The sequence below is a fragment of the Ranitomeya variabilis genome, chromosome 1 (genome assembly GCF_051348905.1).
Source record: "Ranitomeya variabilis isolate aRanVar5 chromosome 1, aRanVar5.hap1, whole genome shotgun sequence".
In the NCBI taxonomy this organism is placed as follows: Eukaryota; Metazoa; Chordata; class Amphibia; order Anura; family Dendrobatidae; genus Ranitomeya; species Ranitomeya variabilis.
In genome coordinates this window covers 265,423,800-265,442,944 of record NC_135232.1, presented here as the reverse complement: position 1 = coordinate 265,442,944, position 19,145 = coordinate 265,423,800, and the positions used below count along the sequence as shown (strand labels likewise).

Below are 19,145 nucleotides of genomic sequence, written 5' to 3'. Positions count from 1 at the left end.
CTTTCTTTCGTCGCTTGATCACCCGCTGACATCGCTGGATCGTTGTGTGTGACAGCGATCCAGCGATGTGTTCGCTTGTAACCAGGGTAAACATCGGGTAACTAAGCGCAGGGCCGCGCTTAGTAACCCGATGTTTACCGTGGTTACCAGCGTAAACGTAAAAAAAACAAACAGTACATACTTACATTCCGGTGTCTGTCCTCCGGCGTCTCAGCTTCTCTACACTGTGTGAGCGCCGGCCAGCCAGAAAGCGAGCACAGCGGTGACGTCTGACGTCACCGCTGTGCTTTCCGGCTATGGCGCTTACACAGTGGAGAGAAGCAGAACGCCGGGGACAGACACCGGAATGTAAGTATGTACTGTTTGTTTTTTTTACGTTTACGCTGGTAACCACGGTAAACATCGGGTTACTAAGCGCGGCCCTGCGCTTAGTTACCCGATGTTTACCCTGGTTACCGGGGACTTCGGCATCGCTCCAGCGCCGTGATTGCAACGTGTGACCGCAGTCTACGACGCTGGAGCGATACTCATACGATCGCTGCGACGTCACGGATCGTGCCGTCGTAGCGATTAAAATGGTACTGTGTGACAGTACCCTTTGTGTTCAGCATCAGAGATTCCCACTTTTTGCGATCTAGGAGGATCATTATCAGTTCACGGCCCTTCCTTTTGGCTTGGCCTATGCCCCCAGAGTATTCATGAAGGTCATGGCCATCTTTCGTTCCAAGGGAATTCTCATACTCCCTTTCTTGGATGATCTTTTGATCAAAGGGCCATCCCGTCGAGAGTGCAGCCAGAATCTTTAGATCACTCTGGACACTCTGGTCCGTCTTGGCTGGATAGTGAACAGGGCCTGATGTTTCTGAGAATGAGGTCCGACATGGTTCAGGCCCGTGTCTTCCTTCCAGGGGAGAAGTTCTCGCTCTGCAAGGGGATCCGCCTTCTAAAACGGCCGTCTCCACTCCCCCTACGGATTGGCATGAGAGTTTTGGGGAAAATGATTGCCACCTGGAGGCAATGCCCTTTGCCCAGTTCCATACCTATCTCCTTCATCTGGCCTTCTTGTCTGCTTGGGGCAAGAGGACAGCTTCTCTAGACCAGCCCATTGTACTCCCTCTCAAAGTGAGGCAGTCTCTGACTTGGTGGTTGCTCTTCGCCTCAGTCCTGCGCTGAAAATCCTTCCTTCCTCTCCAGTGGCAGGTCATCACCGAGGCCAGTCTCCTCAGATGGGGAGCGTTTTTTCTTCATCACACAGCGCAGGGTCGCTGGAACTCTCAAGAGGCTGCTCTCCCCATCAATCTCCTGGAGAACAGGGCAATTTTCTTGGCTCTTCGCCGCTGGCAGACCCTCCTTGCAGGCCAGCCGGTCTGCATACAGTTGGACAACGCCACCGCAGTGGCCTACATAAACCATCAAGGTGGGACGTGCAGCAGACAGGTCATGGGGGAGGTAGCAAGGATACTGTTATAGGCGGAACATCAAATTCCCGCCATATCAGCCATGCATTTACCGGGGGTAAAAAATTGGGCAGCCGATTTTCTGAGGACCGTCAGGGCCTTAATTCCGAGAGTCGTGAAAAAGATAAAGGTGGAGAGAATTCTCGTAGCTCCTGACTGGCCAAGAAGGGCCTGGTACGCGGAGTTGGTGAACATGCTAATGGACCACCCCTGGAGGCTTCCAGACCATCCAGATCTCCTCTCACAAGGCCCCCTCTTCTACCAGAGTTCACAGTCTCTGAGTTCAACGGCATGCCGTTGAGGCCACAGTCCTAAAGGATGCCAGTTTTTCCCAGCAGATCATTCAGACCATAGTTAGGATGAGAAAATCAGCATCCTTGCGTATCTATCACAGATGCTGGAAGGCCTTCTTTCTGTGGAGTGAGGATTTGGCTCCTATGTCCTTTTCTCTTCCTTCCATCCTGGGTTTTCTCCAAGCGGGTTTTGATAGAATGAAATGATGGTAACGTAGCTTCGGGGACTTGTGGTGCTGTCATAGAAGCTGCGCCCCCTGGTGGCATAAACTCATTTGAACTGTAGCGTGGGAATTTTTCTGAATATTCTCTCACGCTACAGTTCATATGAGTTTACGCCACCAGGGAGCGCAGCTTCGGTGACGGCACCGCAAGTCCCCTAAGCTACGTTACTATCATTTCATTCATTCTCCAGTCGTTTACAGCCATGAGCGGCTGTATTAGCTGGCTTCTGGTTGTAACTGTATTTAACACCTTGAGATTTATTTACAGTGTGGCACATGACTGTACGGCGGACAGGTATAGGATATTGTTGCTTTTTTATTTTCCTTTTTTTCGTAAGACGAGGGTCGTCAGATGGATTGAGCGAACAATAAAGATATTAAAACCCCATGTGTTTAATTAAAATACTTTATTCTTAATGTGTGTGTGTGTATTTTTAACCCTTTATTACGTTTGGATTAATAATGGATAGGTGTCTTATTGACATCTCTCCATTATTAACCAGGCTTAATGTCACCTTACAATAGCAAGGTGACATTAACCCCTTATTACCCCATATCCCACCGCTACAGAGGAGTGGGAAGAGAGAGGCTAAGTGCCAGAATAGGTGCATCTTACAGATGTGCCTTTTCTGGGGTGGCTGGGGGCAGATGTTTTTAGCCGGGGGGGCAATAACCATGGTCCCTCTCTAGGCTATTAATATCTGCCCTCAGTCACTGGCTTTCCCACTCTTGTGGAGAAAATTGCACGGGAGCCCACGCCAGTTTTTTCCTGATTTAACCCTTTAGTTTAACACCTAGAGCTCCCAAATTTTGCACACACAAACTACTAACATTATTAGTGAGGAATATGTAAAAATATAATGTATGTCAATGACATACACATATATATATATATATATATATATATATATATATATATATATATATATGTATATATATATAATATATATATATATATACCTATACCATGTGTAGACATTTATTTTATCTATTCTAACCTGTCAGTGTGATTTTACTGTACACCGCACTGAATTGCCGGCTTTTCTATAGAACACCGGTGCGTATTTCTCGAAAGTCACACTTGTGGTCCGAGTGTAATCCGTATTTTTCTCTCCCCCATAGACTTTCATTGGTGGATTTTTTGCGCAATACGCTGACAAATGCATCACGCTGCGATTTTCTCAGCCTGTTATACACGGCTGCGAAATATACGGCTGATGGAAGCTGCCCCATAGAGAAACATTGGTCCGTGTGCAATGCGTTGTTTTTGCACCTCTCATACGTCCGTATTTCTCTCTAGTGTGACCCCGGCCTTACTGGTCAGTTCCTACAGAGAACAGCTGATCGGCGGGGTGGACAACCTCTTTAATGATAGCATGCTTGTACATATGCATGCGTATATGCAGGTGGGGCCTGGTAGGGAGGCAGACCCTGCACAGGACTCTCAGCGTCCACACCTGATGCAGATACTCATACATCCCTCTTATTTTTTTCTCATAGGTGTTTCATCTTTTGGAACTGCAAACAGGTAATAAAATGTTTGTATTTTGAATGTTTTTTTTTTCTTTTTTTATTGACGCACGAAAAAAACAATATTTAATATGTATTAATATTTTCTGTTAATTTTTATTTCATTGACATGTATGTAGTAATTGCAGACTTCACATTTTTATCTTTGTAGTATGTATGTTTTTGGAAGGAAGCCCCTCTGGACGGACATATTTTGCAAAAAATCTACAAGCTTTACTTTCAAAAATCTCTTCAAGTTTTTCTTCAATGTTACATGGAGAATTTGCTCACAATGCTGATTACTGTCATCTTTGTGTTAAAGTAAGGTGAAAATCTGGTTTGATTGTTGTACTAAACTGTATTTTTGCAGCAAAAGTAGTTGTGATTGTGTGGAAGTCAGAGAATTGAATATTTGCATGTCATTAGAGCAGTGTAAGGGTACTGTCTCACAGTGGCACTTTTGTCGCTACGATGGTACGATCCGTGACGTTCCAGCGATATCCATACGATATCGCTGTGTCTGACACGCAGCAGCGATCAGGGACCCTGCTGAGAATCGTACTTCGTAGCAGATCGTTTGGAACTTTCTTTCGTCGCTGGATCTCCCGCTGTCATCGTTGGATCGGTGTGTGTGACACCGATCCAACGATGCGTTCGCTTGTAACCAGGGTAAACATCGGGTTACTAAGCGCAGGGCCGCGCTTAGTAACCCGATGTTTACCCTGGTTACCGTCGTAAATGTAAAAAAAAAAAAAACAGTACATACTCACATTCCGGTGTCCGTCAGGTCCCTTGGTGTCTGCTTCCCGCACTGACTGACTCCCGGCCGTAAAGTGAAAGCAGAGCACAGCGGTGACGTCACCGCTGTGATCTGCTTTCACTTTACGGCCGGGAGTCAGTCAGTGCGGGAAGCAGACGGCAAGGGACCTGACGGACACCGGAATGTGAGTATGTACTGTTTGTTTGTTTTTTACATTTACGACGGTAACCAGGGTAAACATCGGGTAACTAAGCGCGGCCCTGCGCTTAGTAACCCGATGTTTACCCTGGTTACCCGGGGACCTCGGCATCGTTGGTCGCTGGAGAGCTGTCTGTGTGACAGCTCCCCAGCGATCACACAACGACTTACCAACGATCACGGCCAGGTCGTATCGCTGGTCGTGATCGTTGGTAAATCGTTTTGTGAGACGGTACCCTAAGGCTATATTCACTCTCAGCATTTTTGCTGTGTTTACTCTCTTGGTAGTAAAAACACTGTGTTCAGTACTCCTATTTTTCAGCTGTTTTGATGCTTTTTTGTCTCGTTTTTCTTGTAGGGCTTTTTGGTTGCAGATTACTTGTGTGCTTTGTCTACTTACATGTTTAATTAAGTTAGCTTTAGTCACCAAATATGCATCAGAAACACTTTTATTTGCTTTGGTTTTTCACTTTCTCATTGCTTTGTGTGAGTCAAGAAATGCTGCTAAAAAGCTGAAAGAATTGACATGCTGAAGATTTAAAAAACTGCAGTTTTCAAATTCATTCAGGAAAAAAAATACAATAGTGTATGAGATCTCTGAAATCTCATATCATTTGCTGGTTCTAAAAATTTCAGTTTTTAATTTGCATATTTGCATAAAAAAATTCAGCACAAAAACATTACATGTGAATATTAGTGATGAGCGAGTATACTCGTTGCTCGGGTTTTCCTGAGCACACTCTGGTGATCTCCGAGTATTTGTTATTGCTCGGAGATATAGTTTTCATCGCCTCAGTTGCATGATTTATGGCTTCCAGATACGCTGAATACATGTGAGGAATGCCAGTTTGTTTGGGAATCCCCACATGTATTCAGCGTATCTGGAAGCCATAAATCATGCAATTGAGGCGATGAAAACTATATCTCCGAGCAATAACAAATACTCGGAGGTCACCCGAGCGTGCTCGAGAAAACCCGAGCAACGAGTACACTCGCTCATCACTAGTGAACATGTCTTAACGCAAACATGAGTCATACAGCATGTAGCCATGATTGTAAAGAAAAGGAAGAACCCATTTTACGACCACTGACCCCAACTGTTAAGGAAACTTATTCCTTATTTGCCCCCCCAGTGTTGGAAATTCTTTGGAGTTTCAACTACCGGGGGTAGCGAAGACCCTGGAGAACACAATCAGGGATGTTTTTCCCAGTTCCCGATCACATGATCTCTGTTATTCAATTAATAACACCAATCATGTTAAAAAAAGTGTGCCCACTATTAAAAAACATTTCTCTCTCTTCTGACATGATATACATGACATGAAATGATGTCCCCAAGTTCGCCCCTGCCCGGAACCATCTCCATCCCACATCCCTCCAGCTCCATCCTTGGCTCTCTTCTAACCCTTCCTAGGAAAAAAAATTGTGGGAGCATGCGCAGTACACCCGCTGAGATCTGCTGGCAGTCAACAACGGGGGGGATTTTTCTTATTGGTTTATTATGATCACTGTAATAGACCCTATGACAGTGTTCAAAAGCCAATAATTACATGTCCCCCCCCCCCGCCGTGTCATCCCCTTGTGTCCCTGCTATGTGAGCATACAGGGGCACGGTCTGATCATACCACAGCTCCTGGGCAGGGGAGGAAGCAAAAGAGTATACTGATATTACAGCACGGGATCACAGCTGAGTCTTTCTTTGAAGTAAAACATTTTTTTAAGAACAGGCAGGAAAATGTTTTACCTCACAAAAAGAATCAGCTGCGATCCCCTGCTGTAATGTCTGTAACCTCTCTTTTGGACTGGTTAGGTCAGCGGATGTGTCACCGTCTCTATGCGCTAATCAGGTTCACAAGGTTTTTCCTATTTACTGACTATAGGTGATAATATTAGTTCACATGCTAAGTAATTAAAACACAAAGTACTTTAGAAAATGACATGATTTTTCATGTATGTGGTGTAATTTTTTGTAACACTGGACAACTCCATAGATATTGTATTACACTTGTGCTTTATGTGCAGCTGACTTAGATTTATTGCACTGTTGTATTTATTGCGGGTTTTGGTTTACTTTATTTTCTCAAATTACTTTTAATAGAGAAGGTTATGTCTTGTATTATTGTCTTCTCCCTAGTTGTGCCTTCAACTGTTTAGAGAGCTTGCTGATAGTATTAGTCCACTGGTATGGGAATCTGCTTGTACTGCAAACCCTGTGGAAAGCATACTTGGATCTCTCCTTCAAATAATTACTGATCAGGTATTATGTTTTTTAATACTTCCATCTGATCCATTATTTAGTTTTTAGTTTTCTGTGCTGTGTCATTTTGTACATACTACATTTAGGTACAATGTTTTTGTCGACATTCAATAGAAATGCATCCAACCACATCTGAATTGTTAAACTTTTCAGTTATTGTGAAGATATGGCGGAATTAATAAAGGGAACCTGTCAGATGATTCATGCTGCCTGCACACCACCCAGCATGAATCGGACATTGGCTCCATTTTTGCAGCCATGTATATCTTATGATGTGGCTGTCATTATTCCACCACACTGTGAGTGACAGGTCAGCCGCTCCTTTAGATAGAGGCGTGCTGGGCTGTCTGTATTGTGATTGACAGCCCAGCTGCCCAATCTGGCTCGGTTCAGGGTCTTCCAGTTGTCTCCCTTTCTGAATGATTACCTGGCTATTTAGCTAGCTATTATCAGACCTTGCCAGTTGTAGCTTAGCTCAAGTAATGTGTATTTGCTCTGTGCTCTAATACCCTGTTTCCTGATCTTTGTTACCCAACCTTGCCTTTGACCATCCATTTGCATAGCCTTTTTGTCTTGAAACGCTACCTTCTTGTTATTCTGACCCCGGACTCTGACCTGACTACGCCTTTGACTCACCTCTCGTTTATAACTAGCTCTCTTGGTATCTAACCACTACCCTGGCGTTTTAGGGAAAACATGCTTGGAAACATCGACCCGGGAAAATGATAACTAGTCCAAAGAAAGTTTATGATGACTTATATCCACTATGATTCCTGTATAGGAAAAGACCGGTCAATCAAAATGTGTTTTTCCATCATACATGATAGCACCACGAGAGAGGGGATCCGTCCTTCAAGGACAGGAAAGCTTCAAGATAAAAGGGGCGGCTCCTCTCTCCACATCAGTTGGTTTCCTGTCCTTGATGGGGAACCCTCAAGATAAACACTTCTGAAGACAGAAGAGGATGCCTGGGTCGGAAGGATTTGGGCAGACACGGGTCTGCTGCTTCCGTCACCAGGTACTGGTAGTCGCCTCGGGGGCCATGTATATCCATGCCCCCCTTGAGCCAAGCATGGCCACAACCCGTGAGGCAATGCCTGAGTAAAAAATGAAACCTCGGGGGCTGCATGTAGCGTTTTCCCCCTGTTGCCATAAAATCCTGCTGTCCACGGGGGTCACTGTTATGGTGCCCCCCCATTGACCAAAGGTGGCCATGCAGCCCGTAAGGCACACCGGTGCCCGGGCTGGGTAAGTCTCCTCAGAGGTTTGGGGCCCTCCCTGTTGAGCATTAAAAGCAGGTCTCCCCCTTCCTCCCCCCCCCCCCCTTGGTTAGTACCTGAGGGCAGTGGAGTGGTATGGAGCGGTGTCTGGCGGCACTGTGGAGAACACGCTGGGGGTGAGTACTGCGCTGCCCCCCTGAGTTCCGGGCCGCGGCGTGGACAGGTACGCACGTGCGCACATACCCGGCTGCAGCACTCGGAACTTTTGATGCAGGCAGAGGGGCAGGAGGGCCGGAGAATCTCACCGCGCACCGGAAGTAAGGGCCGGGTGCGTGCCTGGAAGTAAAGCATGGGTGCTGGAGGACAGGATTGCAACAGCCCCATGTGTATTTACAAAACTGATTGCAGAAGTCACAGCACACCTCAGAAAGAAAGATACTCTGATAATACCTTACTTAGACGACTTCCTAATAGTGGGGAAAAACTTTTCTCACTGTCAGGAGCAGGTCAGAATAGTGATGGACACTCTACGGACACTAGGATGGCAGCTGAACCTCAAGAAATCCAAACTGGAGCCAGCAATGGTCCAGAATTTCCTGGGGATAACGGTAGACTCGGTGGTGCAGGAGTGTCGCCTCCCAGAGGAAAAAGAGTAAAAAATCAAACAAATGATTATAACAACATTAAAAAAAACCAGAGATGACTTTAAGAAGAGCCATGTCGGTGTTAGGGTCCCTAACCTCCTGCATACCGGCAGTAAAATGGGCTCAGTTCCATGCAAGAGAACTGCAATGGTGTGTGCTGCAGAACGACCTGGAACTTCAGGGGCAGCTAGAGCAGAAGCTCATTCTCCCACTCTCTGTACTCCAATCACTCAGATGGTGGTTACAGATAGTCATCTCCGAGAGGAGTTCCCTGGACTTACAAAGCCTCCAAAATAATCTCAACGGATGCCAGTCCATGGGGGTGGGGAACTCACTCAGACACACTATGGGTCCAAGACCCCTGGACACAGGAGGAAAAAGATCTATCCTCAAACGAGTGGGAACTCCTAGCAGTCGAAAAAGCGCTAAGGAGGTTACTTCCACACTTAACAGGGCATCATGTGAGAGTCCTATCGGACAACCGAACAGCGGTCGCATACGTAAACCACCAGGGGGGCACCCGTTTTCGGTCATTGATGCACATAACCAAAACACTCATGACGCTAGCCGAAAGGCATTTCCTCTCATTATCGGCTTTGCATATTCGAGGTGTGGACAATATAAAAACAGAATTTCTAAGCAGGAACCACTTAAGGCAAGGGGAATGGTCCCTAAAAAAGTCCATTTTTCATCGGATAATATACATGTGGGGAAGACCCAGTGCAGACCTCTTTGCCTCAAATGCCAACAAGAAAGTTCAGAAGTTCTGCTCCCTGAACCCAGTAGACAGGCCGTTGGCAGTAGACGCCTTCAGCATAGAATGGACGTCAGGACTCTTGTATGCCTTCCCACCGATGTCTAATCCCAGCAGTTCTGAAGAAGATCAGGGAGGACAAGGCCAGGGTAATTGTAATAGCTCCCTTCTGGCCAAAAAGACCATGGTTTTACTGGCTGAGAGTGATGTCAGTGACGGATCCGTGGGTACTCCCGGAAGACCAGGACCTTCTAACACAGGGTCCCTTCAACCACCCGCAGGATTCCGGGCTACATTTGACAGCCTGGCATTTGAACGGTTGATGTTAGAGAAAGAAGGGTTCTCAGCTGGTTTGGTATCCACCTTACTTAGCAGCAGAAAACCAGTAACGACCAAGATCTATGGGAGAATATGGAAGAAATTCTTGTCCAGCTCAGGGCCAATACGGGAAGGGGAGGTCCCGATAGTGGCAATACTGGAGTTCCTGCAAAAGGGCTTAGATCTGGGATTAGCTGTTAGTACCCTCGAAGTACACATTTCAGCTTTAGCAGCCTTATTCAACTGTGACCTGGCAAGCAATAGGTGGGTGGTGAGGTTTATCCGAGCCTGTAGTAGAGCTGACTCTGTTACATCCCCTACTCCTCCACCATGGGATCTAAATTTAGTATTGACAGCTTTGACAGAATGCCCCTTTGACCTGTTAAATACAACATCAGATAAAGTACTAGCAATAAAGACAGCTTTGTTAGTGGCTCTTACATCGGCCCGTAGGGTTGGGGATTTACACGCATTATCGGCAGATCCTCCCTACACACAAATTATGGACGATAGAGTTGTATTAAAATTAGATCCGGCATTTCTGCCCAAAGTGGTATCGAGATTCCATAGGGCTCAGGATATAACCCTACCCTCTTTCTGTCCCAAACCTAGGAACAAGAAAGAGGAGAGACTCCATTGCCTAGATATCAGGAGATGTATCCTACAGTATTTAGAGATGACAAAATCCTGGAGGAAACAGAGGGCTTTATTTGTTTCATTCCAGGGGTCAAGGAAGGGCCTTAAAGCCTCAAAACAAACTTTCTCCTTCGCCACATTGGGGGACTCGGGACCATGGGTGTTATGCTGCTGTCACTAGGAGGCTGACACTAAAGGTACCTTCACACGAAGCGACGCTGCAGCGATAGCGACAACGATGCCGATCGCTGCAGCGTCGCTGTTTGATCGCTGGAGAGCTGTCACACAGACCGCTCTCCAGCGACCAACGATGCCGAGGTCCCCGGGTAACCAGGGTAAACATCGGGTTGCTAAGCGCAGGGCCGCGCTTAGTGACCCGATGTTTACCCTGGTTACCAGCGTAAAAGTAAAAAAAACAAACAGTACATACTCACCTGCGCGTCTCCCAGCCTCTGCTTCCTGACACTGACTGAGCTCCGGCCCTAACAGCACAGCGGTGACGTCACCGCTGTGCTTTCACTTTCACTTTAGGGACCGGAGCTCAGTCAGTGTGATGAAGCAGACGCTGGAGGACGCATGTGAGTATGTACTGTTTGTTTTTTTTACTTTTACGCTGGTAACCAGGGTAAACATCGGGTTACTAAGCGCGGCCCTGCGCTTAGTTACCCGATGTTTACCCTGGTTACCAGTGTAAAATATCGCTGGTATCGTTGCTTTTGGTGTCAAACACAACGATACACGGCGATCGGACGACCAAATAAAGTTCTGGACTTTATTCAGCGACCAGCGACATCACAGCAGGATTCTGATCGCTGCTGCGTGTCAAACGAAACGATATCGCTAGCGAGGACGCTGCAACGTCACGGATCGCTAGCGATGTCGTTTCGTGTGAAGGTACCTTAAGTTGAGACAAAAAAAGGTTAGCTCCTCCCCCTGCAGTATACACCCTCATGCTGGCTTCCAGAGACCCAGTTCAAGCTTAGTGTCCGTAGGAGGCACACTGGATTTAACACTTCTTTTTCCGGATGAAGGGGCGACGGATTCTTTCATGTTCCGTTCTCCCCGAACCAACAACAGGCGAGCACGGGAGTTTTACCTCTCCGTATCCTCTCCTGCGACGTGGGATGCCACTGCCTGAGCTGATTCTTTGGGGGCGACGGGCCCTTTTCGAGGGACCGATCTCCCCCCCTTCTTACAGACGAGCACATGGAGTGTCCTCCACGTATCCTCTTCTGCAGCCAGGTCTTCTTTGCCGGACATTTTGCCCTGCCCACCAGGTTTTCCCTCGGCTGTTCAGAGGCACTCTGCATTGTGGATTGTGGCGTCCGTGCAGCCCCCACTGCATCACCACTGAGAAAGCGGATGATGCAAGGAGGCGGACGGTTCCTCTCCACCCCCCTCTCAGGGGGATGGTGGATAGAGGCTTCCCCAACCCTGCACCGTCCTAATCACCCCGGGTACAGCTCACCTGCGGCAAGCTTCTCTGCGATCCCCTTCTATTCGGGGTAAGTGCCACATGGGGAGGGTCGGTCATCCTGGCGGTTCCGGAGGGCTCCTTCACAGGAGCGGGGCAAACTTTTTCAGGGTCTCCACTAGGCGCCGGTGCTGCGCGCCGGGCCGAGGCCGCAAATTTAGTCCCCGGCTTCGGTCTAGCACAGGCCGCATCCCGATAGGCCCCGCCCACCTTTTCGCATCATCCTGCAGCTCCGCCCTCAGGTCATGGCGCTTCTCGCTCTCTGCGAGATTACCCTCCCAACCCCCGGCGGCCATTTTTCTTTCCACTGCACACCATAGCTGCTCCTCCACGTGCAGCGCTCTGGACGCCGGCTGTCTTCCCTTCAGCGCCGCCGCCGCCTCGCTCTTTGCGGGACACAGGACCACGGGTAATGAGACCACGTTAGGTTCTCCCTTGCAGCGTTGTCCTCCCTTCCATAGCCTATAGACCCTGAGTACTTTCTCTTACATTAGGGTACATCATGTCCCAGTCAAGGGCGCAAAAGATCACAAAGGTGCATACTACCTTTTTTACGGCATGTACCACCTGCCAGGCTCCACTTCCTCGGCCTCAGAGTTCCCCCATCTGCTCAGCCTGCGATGCCCCAGGTGCCCTCCGCCGCCACCGACCCCAGTGTATCTAGCCCCCCTGAGTGGGCCGCGTCACTGTCACAGTCCGTGGATTTTTTAGCCAAAGCGATTAAATCCCTTCATGACCCCTCTGGGGAGCGGGGCACTCTTTTTCATGGCTTAAGAGATCCCTCCGTATCAGGGGAATCGTCGGCCAGCAGGGGCCGCTCTCACCGGAAGGAGGCACGGTCATCCAGAAAACGGATCCGCACTACCTCCCCTGAGCACTCACCACGCCAGTCAGCCTCTGGTAGCTCCACTTCTGGCTCACCCTCTCTAGGGGCTCGTAGCGACCACGACTGAATATGAGTCTGACGCATCCTTAGACCTGGATGCTCTGGAGTTTAGATCTACTGTCGACTCCCTCATTGAGGCAGTCAATCATGCACTAAAAGTGGACGATGTCCCTAATTCTGCTCCGGACCATTCCGTCTCCTTTACGAGAACCAAGCGTTCCCATAAGACGTTCGCCTCTCACCTAGATTTCCTGGATATAGTCAGGCGACACAGGGAGCGTCTGGATAAGCGTTTTACGGGCAAAAAGGCCCTGGAATCGAAGTATCCCTTTTCCGCAGATCTTGTTAAAGATTGGACGGAATCTCCACTAGTAGATCCTCCGGTTTCGCGCTTAGCTACCAAAACTCTCTTATCCGTTCCTGATGGTGCTTCAATTAAGAATCCTACAGAACGCCAGCTAGATTCCCTAGCTCGCTCAGTGTACGAAGCCTCAGGTTCCTCTCTATCTCCCTCCTTCGCTGCGGCTTGGGTTGCCAAGGCAATGTTTTTCTGGGCAGATGCCCTCGCAAAATCCATTCAGGAACAGGAACTTCCGTCTGAGGTGGCGGACCTTGCCAAACAAATTGCCACGGCGGGAGATTATATGATGTATGCGTCTCTCGACGCAGCGGACTGTGCAGCAACTGCGGCTTCAAACGCCATCACCATTAGGAGAGCTATCTGGCTCAGAGAGTGGCGTGCAGATTCCTCCTCAAAAAAGTCTCTGATTTCCCTTCCTTTTCAGAGCGGGCGTCTTTTTGGAGAAAAACTAGACCAGCTTATTTCCGACGCTACAGGAGGAAAGAGCAAGTTCCTCCCGCAACACAGGCCCAAAGCTGCTTTTCAGCGCCAACAATATTTTCGCTTTCGGCCCTTTCGCAGTAGCCCATTCTGGTCCAATCCCGCCGCCTCATCCAGATCAGAACGATCCGCACGCACAGACAGAGACTCTCGACCTTCTTTCAGGCCGAGTCAGTCCTGGCGAGGAAAGCCTAGGCAACCAAGAACCAGAGGGTCCAGGCCTGCCAGATTCCCTTTGCAATGACTCGGGGACTATTCCAGTCGACACTTCCAAAGTAGGCGGACGTCTGCTTCTTTTTCAGCAAGTCTGGCTCTCCGTCGTCCACGACGACTGGGTCAGGGATCTGGTGTCTTCTGGCTACAAAATAGAATTCTCCGCCTCCCCTCCAGCACGTTTTTTTCCCTCTCGTCTCCCAAGTTCGGGAGCTCAGTCTCGCGCCCTTCACTGCGCCATCGAATCCCTCCGCCAAAGCGGGGTCATGGTTCCGGAACATGAGAGATTCAGAGGTTTTTACGCAAACCTCTTCGTCGTGCCAAAAAAGGACGGGACGGTACGCCACATTTTGGACCTGAAGCTCCTAAGCAAGTACGTAAAAGTACGGCACTTCAGGATGGAATCTCTCCGGTCGGTCATCTCCTCGATGGAGAGAGGGGAGTTCCTAGCATCAATAGACATCAAAGATGCTTACCTTCATATCCCAATCTTCCCGCCACATCAAAGGTTCCTCCGTTTCGCCATCCTAGAGGACCACTTTCAATTCACGGCCTTACCCTTCGGTCTTGCCACGGCGCCCAGGGTATTCACAAAAGTCATGGCGGCTGTCATGGCCATTCTTCACTCCCGAGGAGTGGTCGTGTCGCCATACTTAGATGACCTCCTCATAAAAGGTCCGTCTTATCAGGCCTGCGAAGCAAGCATCCACATTACCTTGGATTCTCTTTCGCGCCTGGGCTGGTTAATCAACTCTGACAAGTCCTCTCCCATTCCTGACCGACGGATCTCCTTCCTAGGCATGATCCTGAACACATCAAGGGGACTGGTCTTGCTTCCTCGGTCCAAGGCCCAAGAGCTTTAGCAGGGAGCTCGGACGCTCTGTCATCGTCATCCATGGTCCATCCGGTTTGCCATGAAGATCCTGGGAAAAATGGTGGCCGCAATAGAAGCGATCCCCTTCGCTCAACTCCATCTCCGCCCCTTACAACAGGCTCTGCTGGACAACTGGGACAGGAGTCCCTTATCCCTCGATCGGCCATGCCCTCTGTCCCCACGGATCAGGCAAGCCCTCACATGGTGGACTCTGGGATCATCTCTCCTCCAGGGGAAGTCTTTTCTCCCGATCCGCTGGCTGGGGGTAACTACCGACGCCAGTCTCCTCGGTTGGGGAGCGGTGTTTCTACACCACTCTGCCCAGGGGCGTTGGACAATTCGGGAGTCGAGGCTCCCCATAAACATCCTGGAGATTTGAGCAATCAGACTCGCCCTGAGACGCTTTTGCCCCCTGCTCGCGGGTCACCCAATTCGAGTTCAATCGGACAACGTCACAGCGGTGGCATATATAAACCATCAGGGGGGTACCCGCAGCAGGGCGGCGATGCAGGAAGTCTCCCACATTCTTCGTTGGGCCGAGGCCAACCACTCTACCATTTCCGCGGTGCACATTCCGGGCGTCGAGAACTGGGCGGCGGATTTTCTCAGCCGTCAGGGTCTTGCCTCGGGGGAGTGGGAACTTCATCCAGAGGTTTTCCCGCAAATCTGCCTTCGCTGGGGAACCCCGGACGTGGATCTGATGGCATCCAGACTGAACACCAAAGTTCACAATTTCATAGCACGTTCTCGGGATCCCCAGGCCATCGGGGTGGACGCACTGATATCCCCTTGGAATTGGTTCCAACTCCCGTATGTGTTTCTTCCGCTTCCCTTACTGCCGAAGGTGATCCGAAAAATCAAGACGGAGGGGGTTCCGGTCATCCTTGTCGCCCCGGATTGGCCACGTCGTGCATGGTACGCGGAGCTCGTTCAGCTCGTATCCGACGTTCCCTGGCGGTTACCAGACCGCCCAGATCTGCTTCGCCAAGGGCCGGTCTTCCACCAGAGCTCAGGGTCCCTACGTTTAACGGCGTGGCTGTTGAAATCTGGATTCTAACTCAAGCTGGTTTCTCTCAGCAGGTCATTCCCACCATGATAAGCGCTCGCAAGGCATCTTCCGCTTGCATCTATCACCGCACCTGGAAAACCTTCTTCTTATGGTGCAGGCTCCGAGGTCGCCCTCCTCTCGTTTTCTCAATCCCTTCCATTTTGGATTTCCTACAGTCTGGCTTGGATTCCTGCCTGGCGCTGAGTTCCCTCAAGGGTCATATCTCAGCTTTATCCGTGTTGTTTCAACGTAAGATCGCTGCCAACTTGGAAGTCAGGACCTTCATTCAGGGGGTCTCCCATGTGGTACCCCCCTACAGAATGCCGTTAGAGACCTGGGATCTCAATTTGGTTCTGAGCGTTCTTCAGGAACCTCCGTTTGAACCTCTGCAGGACGTCCCGCTAACTGTCCTCTCCTGGAAGGTTGCCTTCCTTGTAGCAGTGACTTCTATCAGACGGGTCTCAGAATTGGCCGCTTTATCCTGCCGGGCGCCTTTCCTTGCCTTCCACCAGGACAAGGTAGTCCTACGCCCTTCTCCGGCTTTTCTCCCTAAGGTGGTCTCATCTTTACACCTTAATGAGGACATAATTCTTCCCTCCTTCTGCCCACAGCCAAAACACAGGGTCGAAAAAGCCCTTCATACCCTGGATGTGGTTCGGGCCCTTAGGAGGTACATTTCCAGAACTGCTCATTTCCGCAAATCGGACTCCCTCTTTGTTCTCCCGGAGGGTCACAGAAAGGATTTGGCTGCGTCTAAGGCCATGATAGCCAGATGGATTCGGTCTGCTATCCAAGAATCCTATCGGGTCAGGGGCAGACCTATCCCGGCGGGGATTAGAGCACACTCCACTCGGTCGATGGGTGCTTCCTGGGCCATCCGGCACCAGGCAACGGCGGAGCAGGTTTGCCACAACGTGGTCCAGCCTGCATTCTTTCACAAAGCACTACAATGTCCACATTCATTCTTCTGCGGATGCGGCCTTTGGCAGACGTATTCTGCAAGCGGCCGTTGTGCATTTATAGTCAGATGGTACACGGAGTTATTTGGTTGTATTGTTTCCCACCCAGGGACTGCTTTGGGACGTCACATGGTCCTGTGTCCCCCAATGTGGCGAAGGAGAAATAGGGATTTTTGTGTACTCACCGTAAAATCCTTTTCTCCGAGCCACTCATTGGGGGACACAGCACCCACCCTGTTAGCCTGTTCGGCTCGTTACCTTTTTCAGTTCTTTTTTGACTTTCTTTGACATGTTATACTCTATTGTTACGTGATATATTATTGTTAATCTCCTACTGCTTTTGCACTGAACTGGGTCTCTGGAAGCCAACATGAGGGTGTATACTGCAGGGGAGGAGCTAACCTTTTTTTGTCTCAACTTAGTGTCAGCCTCCTAGTGACAGCAGCATAACACCCCCATGGTCCTGTGTTCCCCAATGAGTGGCTCGGAGAAAAGGATTTTACGGTGAGTACACAAAAATCCCTATATCGCTAGATGGGTGAGAGAGGCCATTATTCTAGCGTATAGTAGTGCAGGCAGGGTTGTTCCACAGGGTCTGAAAGCCCATTCCACGAGGGCCATGGCAACGTCGTGGGCGGAGAGAGCAGATGCTACCATTGACCACATCTGTAAGGCGGCCACTTGGTCCTCTCCGTCTACATTTTTTAAACATTATAGGCTAGACCTATCTGCTACCTCTGATCTCACATTTTGGAGAAGAGTGTTACAAGCAGTGATCCCTCTCTAAAAGAGAATACAAATCTCTGTAACTCTCTCGTGGTGCCGTCATGTATGATGGAAAAACACGGGTATTACATACCTGGTAATGTGTTTTTTTATGAGACATGACGGCACCCTTATATTCCCACCCTTTTGATCACGTCATTAGTTGGATGCATTATTAGCTTTATTGGTATTCTACACTCCCTCGGGTGTCGGTGAATAGGACCGTATAGGATGCATTATTTATGTGTACACTAACCGGCGGAGTTCCTCTGGTACTCTGTAAAACAACTGATGTGGAGAGAGGAGCCGCCCCTTTTATCTTGAAGGTTTCCTGTCCTTGAAGGGCGGATCCCCTCTCTCGTGGTGCCGTCATGTCTCATGAAAAAACACATTACCAGGTATATAATACCTGTGTTTTCCCTGGAATTTCGCAGTGTTTCAGAGCAACATATACACAACTGCAAAACCCGAAGGAGAGTGTGATTCATTCTGCCCCTTGTGCTGGCTGCATAAATCTGCTTACAGGTTCCCTTTAAGATGAATATATTTATAATGCCAACAACATAACATATTACCATCATAGGCTACTAAAAGAGGCTATATTATTTTCTAGCAAAGAACATGAATGTTAAAAGCATTTTTCAGCTGGTAAAAATATCTATAGATTGGCTACGTGTATGAGTATATATAACATATAGATCTATATATGTGTTTGTGTAAGAATATATACTACTTGAAATAAGAAAGGTGTCTCAATGTCAAGGTATCCACATCAGCCCGGCTCCTTTCAATAACTCAGCCAGCCTCTTTCTCTGTCTGTGCATTGGTTGTGATGGAGAAAGAGGCTGACACAGCTATTAAAATGAGCCAGACAGCAACAAAGATTCAAAGCGGAGTCATTTTCGTAAAAATCCATATTGATCATCTTAATCTGTATACAGTGTTATCTCTTTATTAATGGGAATTGTCATGTTTGGGGTTGGGCAGGGGAAATGCAAGAGTATATGCTCTTTTTTTGTTTTTTTTACTGTTACATATTTTTGCAAAATTCGATAAAAATTATCCGATTTAAAAATGTAAGTGAGTGAAGATGCCAACTCAGCATGTTTTTTTTTTCCTTTGTTGCACCCAGGCCAGAATTGGAGGTGCTGGTGTCATGATCCAGTTCTGAGTTTATGTTCAGCTGTCTTGTCTCTGGACTGGTCATGTGGGAGTTAATTCCCTCTGCCTCACTTTGAAGCTGGCTGAGCTATTTAAGGGTACTGTCACACAGTACCATTTTGATCGCTACGACGGTACGATTCGTGACCTTCTAGCGATATCGTTACGATATCGCAGTGTCTGACACGCAGCAGCGATCAGGGATCCTGCTGAGAATCGTACGTCGTAGCAGATCGTATGGAACTTTCTTTCGTCGCTTGATCACCCGCTGACATCGCTGGATCGTTGTGTGTGACACCGATCCAGCGATGCGTTCGCTTGTAACCAGGGTAAACATCGGGTAACTAAGCGCAGGGCCGCGCTTAGTAACCCGATGTTTACCGTGGTTACCAGCGTAAACGTAAAAAAAACAAACAGTACATACTCACATTCCGGTGTCTGTCCTCCGGCGTCTCAGCTTCTCTGCAGTGTGAGCGCCGGCCAGCCAGAAAGCGAGCACAGCAGTGACGTCTGACGTCACCGCTGTGCTTTCCGGCCGCTGTGCTTACACAGTGGAGAGAAGCAGAACGCCAGAGGACAGACACCGGAATGTAAGTATGTACTGTTTTTTTTTTTTACGTTTACGCTGGTAACCAGGGTAAACATCGGGTTACT

General features: G+C 48.7%; 1 protein-coding gene across 1 annotated transcript in view; it reads left to right on the top strand.

The window, feature by feature from the left end:
- Positions 1-19,145, top strand: part of LOC143814322 (tRNA (32-2'-O)-methyltransferase regulator THADA-like) — a 142,602-nt gene that overhangs the window by 21,231 nt on the left and 102,226 nt on the right. The window contains exons 4-6 of the mRNA XM_077293446.1: positions 3,475-3,502; positions 3,656-3,804; positions 6,576-6,698. Of these exons, the coding sequence (XP_077149561.1) occupies positions 3,475-3,502; positions 3,656-3,804; positions 6,576-6,698 (300 nt within the window). The remainder of the gene's footprint in view (positions 1-3,474; positions 3,503-3,655; positions 3,805-6,575; positions 6,699-19,145) is intronic.